Here is a 6,120-nt window from a genome sequence, read left to right on the forward strand (position 1 = left end):
AATAATAATAATAATAATAATAATAAATCACTGATACCGATTGTAAACAAACGACGTTTACAATCTTGTGTACAATACACGTATGTTACATCAAGATGAAAGTACTTTGGAGGGTCTCGCCATGTAAAAAGTAATTAGAGACAAAGCGTGTGACTTGATGCGTTCGTCGTGTCTCATTCTATTCCCATAAACATTGGTCAAAATTAATCGATATTTAATTGATTCCTGCCTCTTTCTTGATTATTAAAATTTGATTTGAAAGAATGGCGACAACTGTCAAATCATTTAAATTTAGGAGAATCAATTTCAGATCTTTAATCTGTAATTAAGCTAAAGAAACGAGGAATCAATTAAATTTCAATGAAGGATTCTAATAATTTAATACGTTTTCAAAGAAATCTCGAGAAACTTGAAGCTCTCGAAGCTCCAATTCAATTGATATATTTTATTGATGTATTTTGATATTTATTTTAAAACGGAAAAAACTATTCTCGAGCGACTTACGAAAGCGTCACACTGAATCCTTCAATTTTAATTAATGTTCAGGAATAATTATACACACAATAACGAGTTCGATGACTCATCTTCTTGCGCACTGCCAATAAAACAGTATTTCAAGCGCGAACGATAACGAACCTTTTGGCGATTATCTAAACCCTCTGGATCTCGAACAGCTTGACGTCTGTATCATACCATATGGGTGGTTCGACATTTCTCAAATATATAACACCCCACATATATGTGCGAAACCACGCGGTCGTGCCGGGATTAGCCTGATATCGCCTGATGAGAATAGGATGCGGCACTGGTAGTAACCCGACAAGGGTACCGTGTTGCAGAAACTTCAGGATTTCGCTCTCGTCTGTCAGCCCCCTATTAAGATCAATAAAAGAGAACATATAAATCTGAAAATGAATGTTGTTATTTATACAAAATTCTCTAGCGAGATTTGCATCGATGGACAACATTCTGAGATCAATAACCTATGCTTGTTATTTATAAGAATGCTCGCTCACTTGTCGATGCAGATTTTCTCAACCTGTGGAACGAGGACTTGAAGCAATCGCATGATGGTTTGCAGAGGAAGCTTGCTCTTCCACTGATACACCCAATCACTAGACGGCACCCACTGATTAACGTTATTGATATTGTTATTACTCGCTTGCTCAGCCACACGAATACCACCCTTCTGGATAACGAATGAATTACGATTGTTATTATTGATTGGATTTATTAATCAGATGTTCATATATCGATTTTTGTACTATTGAATGTCAATGGAATTTTTTTCAATTAAGATTTCAGTTAAGAATAAACAATTATCTGTTCCTTACCGGTACCACGGAATTCTTGGTCGCGTTCATTAATTCTTCCGCGATATCTTCCGTCTTGCTCTCTCTCTCCGATCGATTAGTAATTAATTTATTAATGTCAATACTGACCGATGGACTCAGTGGATGCGCAGATTCTTTTTCCGTCATGTTCTCAATACCTGTTAATTTAACAAATTTATATTATTTTTAAATTTGAATTTCTATCCAATAATATTGTTATATATTCTCAAATTTAGATCTATAAACTTAATTGTTATTCTACATATAGGAGACTCACCGGGAGTCTCCAACAAGGATGCCTTCAAGGTGCCGGGTTCAGCAGGTTGCGCGGGATGCGACCCTTCCATTGCGGCCTCGCTGACGTTCTCGTTGGACGTACTTGCAGGCATGTGACGACGCTGCCTCTTACTAAGAGATTTCGCGATTGTATTGCAATCACTGGGCAAATTCGCGAGAGCGTGGAATACTTGCCGTTTGCGTATTATAGTATAAACTAAGTTGCTGTTTCCATCAAATTGATACTGAAAGTCGAAAGTAAATAATAAGTCTAAATTTATATTATTTATTTATAATATAATAATAGTATAAAAACTGACCCATATTCCTAAATTATACATGTAGCAAAATTAATAACTAAACATTCAAATAATTTCTATTCCAAAACATGCAAAAATATTTTTCTTTCCATTATTTTTAATAAAACAAATTTATTAGAAAATATAAAAAAATAAACTGTAAAATTAATAAAAAAAAGATTAATTCTTTTTCACACAAAATTTGCGAACGCTAATGCTACATAAATTACACTTTTTTTTTACATTTTTAAACATCTTGTATAATTGAGAAAAATAGATTATATATTGTGTGATTATATAGATGCACATTTAATTGTGCATTTTTTGCGAGCGCATTACCTGAATAATATTGTTAAAGATCTCGAGCAAAAAGAACACCAAATGGTGATTAGTGGGTGCTGAGAAAAGGAACCATGGTGTACTAAATGCCTCCAACAAATGTAGCAGTTTTGTGCTAGCCACCATAGACAGTGTTTTAAGATACGGCGACACATTGACTAGAATCGTTAGTAGACAGTCGAATAGCGGTTGCAGTCTTTGATGGCCAGTCGTGATGATTTTATGAAATACAGTGACTAAGAGATCAGCATGCGTTCCTGAAATGAAATTATTATCATTTTTAATATGACAATTTAATAATTAATGATTTTAATAATTGACTTTACAATTAAAAATACAAATCTGCAATCAATACTATTACGTTTTTAAATTAATATATTTAAAATAGTTTTCTGATTCTTAAAAACGATAAATATAATTATCACACCTGTAAAAACAGGAATATCCATAGGCACTGTAGCTGTATAGGGTTTATTCAACCTCACTCCGAAATTGCGTTCTCCACTCAAGAGAAGTAAAATAAATACACCGATGTGCATTAAACCAACTCGTGCTAAAAATATGGAAAAGCTAAATATATACATAATCTACTTAATTAAAAATATAATTCATTTAATATATTACGTCTCCAATCAAATTCTGAGATATTTTAAATTGCATATTTCTCCTGAAGAAATCATCAATTACCATATATGTAATTAAATGTTGAATTAAAGCAGTATGATATAAATATAAATGAGTAAAATAAAAAACAAAGAAATAAAAACTTACATTGGTCAGCACGCGAGTCATTTAAGTGATAAAGAATCGGCACGAGAACCTCAAGAACGTCCGAGCTTTTTAGTACATAATACAAAAACTTCTTGTTGTAATCACACATCTTCCAGAAGAAGACTAGCAGCTCTTGATGAAAATGCACTTTTTTGGTCGAGTTCGGCAGATACGTTTGCATTAATGGATTATTCAACAGTCTAGTGATACCCTTTAGGACAAATTGGAAATCTGTGGAAACAAAAACATACATACATTTATACATATCTATTTCTATATACTTATTTCTTCATCTTTCTATGTATTTATTTTTTATCTATAAATTGATATTTAATTAAACAAAAATTTATTAAATGCAAATATCAAACTTCAGAATCTAAGAAAAAAATTTTTAATTTTATTCCTTATTTAATTTTAAACATATATTACTTTAACAAAACTTTAAATAAAAGTCTAATTATACAAAAATATATAGAATTAAATATTAAAAATGTTACCTTCATCGCGGTGAATTCGACTTAAATAATTAATGAACAAATTGTCTCCGACTGCTCCCTCTTCCATCGGTATTCCACCAGTAGTGTCATGATCTAAAGTTACAATCAAGATTTGCAACGCTACATCGACTAGCGGCTCTAAGGAATCAGTGAACAACAAATGATTGTATGGCACTCCATATCCGACAGGATCATATGCGCATACCGTGTTTAAAAGCGATGTGAACATAGGTAAAGCATGTCTGTGAACAATCGTATGTAATTACAAATTAAATAAAAAATATGATGACATATAAATATCCTTTGTAATTATTGGATTTTAGTGTACTATTTAAATATATTATACATATAAGATATGTACTGAAAAATTTGTTTCCATGAAAAATTTGTACAAAGGTACAAATAATATAAGTAAAATATATACATTATGTACATATATTACAGTTATAAAATAATTACCTGTTTTCACTGCTAGTCAAATGTTCAATCCATCTGTTCGGCGTGATTGATAGATCCATCGGTGGATTGTACATGGTTTCACTGAAGCATGTCAACAAGAGCTTCAACAATTCTGTACGGTTGGAATCTAGAATGGGATATCTGGGTGGCGAATATGCGAAGCCTACTCCCGCTTCCCATATATATTCACAACTGTCTATCGATTGCAACTCATCGGCTTTGTCCTGTAAAGACATTACGAGGTATAACACATTCCGCACTTCTTATCAAAACTCCGATATCTAACGGAGACTCACCGGACCGGATTTCCTGTTTGCAGCTACGGTAAAATCAGGGCAAAACAATAGATCCTAAAATAGAAATGGATTTAAGATTAATTACTTTACAGACTATACACATACATTCTATATTACTATACATATATTTTCATATTGTATATAAAATATTAAACATCTAATTAATTATTAAATAATATAATTTTATTACTTGTAATAATAATAATTTAAACACATACATTTTAGATTATAATAACAAAGTTATGAAAACATTTAATATGTCATTATCTACTTTAAATATATCTCTTACACAAAGCGAGTTCAACAAAGAATGTGCCAATGGTAAGCTCTCTTCATCATCTTTGCCGGGTAAACTGGACCAAAAGAAGCCTTTCCAATCGGGATCTTCAAATATGTAAGGTAACAAGCGTGTCAGCAAGCGACAGCAGTTCAAAACAATCTGATGCTCCCGTTGAGTTCTACAACTGCTATCCACTGCCTTGACTAACTTCTCGACCGCCTTGTAGCATAATGTAGCTAAATTGGAAGGTGCCTCTTCTCTCAACACACGAATCTCTGGAGCCGGAATCAGGGTAAAGATGTCCTGAACGTTAGTCACATTCTCAGACCAAAATTGATCCCAGAATATATCGTCCGATGCATCGATTACCTATTGCAAAAATAAAATTTATATGGAACATGATACGATAACTTGAAATTAAATTTTGATAAATTCATTAATCTTCATTGTTCAGTATATACATATAGTTCAGTACATAACATATATTTCAGGTTCTTCTAATTTAACAACTGATTATGAATCAAAAATTTTAATATGATAAAATTAGAGATTCTATAATAAAGTATAATAAACAATGAGAAAGAATAAGGAAAGGATATATATATACATATATATATAGAGTCTCTTTTTATATGCTATCTCATTTTGACTTATTTTAACTTACTAAAGTGACAAAAACGATGAATCAATCAAAAGTTTATTCATCTTGTGATTAGACTTTGTTATTTAAGATCACTAGATAAAACAAAATATAGTGATATGTGTAGAGAGTAAAAATCTAATTTTTATTATTATATATACACAATTTTTACAACAATTTATTTATTATAGCAGTTATTGTTGTAGCAATTCCACAAATCTTAAAATAGCTTGTATTATCATGTTTCAATAATCTTTATCAGTAATATCAAGTTTTACATGACAACATATGTTAATCCTTTTTTTTACTTAACACATTGATATTATGTATATATAAAATAAAAAATACAGATATTCTGGATTCATCTCAGAGACTCAGCGATTGCCAAGATTTCGTCGAGAAATCATACTTATGTTGATCTGCTACTGATCATATGTTATTCGTCAAGTAAACAAGCGAATATCTGTACCTGAGTTTTCGACGTTAATTGCACCACAGCCTTCCGAAAATTCAGCTTTGTATCAGCATTGCCCATTGCGTTCCTCGTCGTCACCAGTAGCAATTAAAGATTCGTCGCAGCCAAAAGGAGAATGAAAATGCGTCGCTGCTCTTTAAACGGATACCATCATCGCCATGTTTGCATTGTGACAGCAGGCAGGATTATAGCTGATCAGAGTTACCAACCACGTTATTTTTCGCGCGAAAAATATGAAAGGAAAAAACAGGGCAGTCGATTCTCGTTATCGGAAAGTCGAAAACATTGGAAATATTTGGAAATTCCAAGGAGAGAAAAGGAGAGAATTATAAATTTTAGGAAAGAATTAAAATCTTTTTAAATTATCTGTAAAGGTTCAACTTTATTAACTAAACACAATCTTTTGAGAAAGAAATTGAAACATTTATCTTACATAATATATTAGATATATATA

The 6,120-nt window shown here is 31.7% G+C and overlaps 1 protein-coding gene across 1 annotated transcript; it reads right to left on the reverse strand.

Annotated features, from left to right (window-relative positions):
- Positions 1 to 48: 48 nt before the first annotated feature.
- LOC108693089 (protein HID1) lies at positions 49 to 5,818 on the reverse strand. Its single transcript, XM_018201787.1, has 12 exons — positions 5,661 to 5,818; positions 4,561 to 4,920; positions 4,272 to 4,325; positions 3,976 to 4,199; positions 3,517 to 3,758; positions 3,020 to 3,250; positions 2,676 to 2,801; positions 2,249 to 2,505; positions 1,612 to 1,855; positions 1,335 to 1,492; positions 1,017 to 1,189; positions 49 to 873 (listed from the first exon to the last, which is right to left on the reverse strand). Exons 1-12 carry the CDS (start codon positions 5,724 to 5,726, stop codon positions 651 to 653), a joined length of 2,358 nt encoding a protein of 785 aa, XP_018057276.1. The 5' UTR covers positions 5,727 to 5,818; the 3' UTR covers positions 49 to 650.
- Positions 5,819 to 6,120: the final 302 nt, after the last annotated feature.

The sequence above is a fragment of the Atta colombica genome, unplaced genomic scaffold (genome assembly GCF_001594045.1).
Source record: "Atta colombica isolate Treedump-2 unplaced genomic scaffold, Acol1.0 scaffold88, whole genome shotgun sequence".
NCBI classification, from domain to species: Eukaryota; Metazoa; Arthropoda; class Insecta; order Hymenoptera; family Formicidae; genus Atta; species Atta colombica.

Coding starts and splice junctions, on each gene's coding strand:
- LOC108693089 (XM_018201787.1), bottom strand. CDS start 5,726: ATGGGCAATGCTGATACAAAGCTGAATTTTCGGAAGGCTGTGGTGCAA. Junction 1,493..1,611: donor ATCCTTGTTGGAGACTCCCG/GTGAGTCTCCTA, acceptor TTAAATTAACAG/GTATTGAGAACATGACGGAA. Junction 874..1,016: donor GAGAAAATCTGCATCGACAA/GTGAGCGAGCAT, acceptor TGATCTTAATAG/GGGGCTGACAGACGAGAGCG.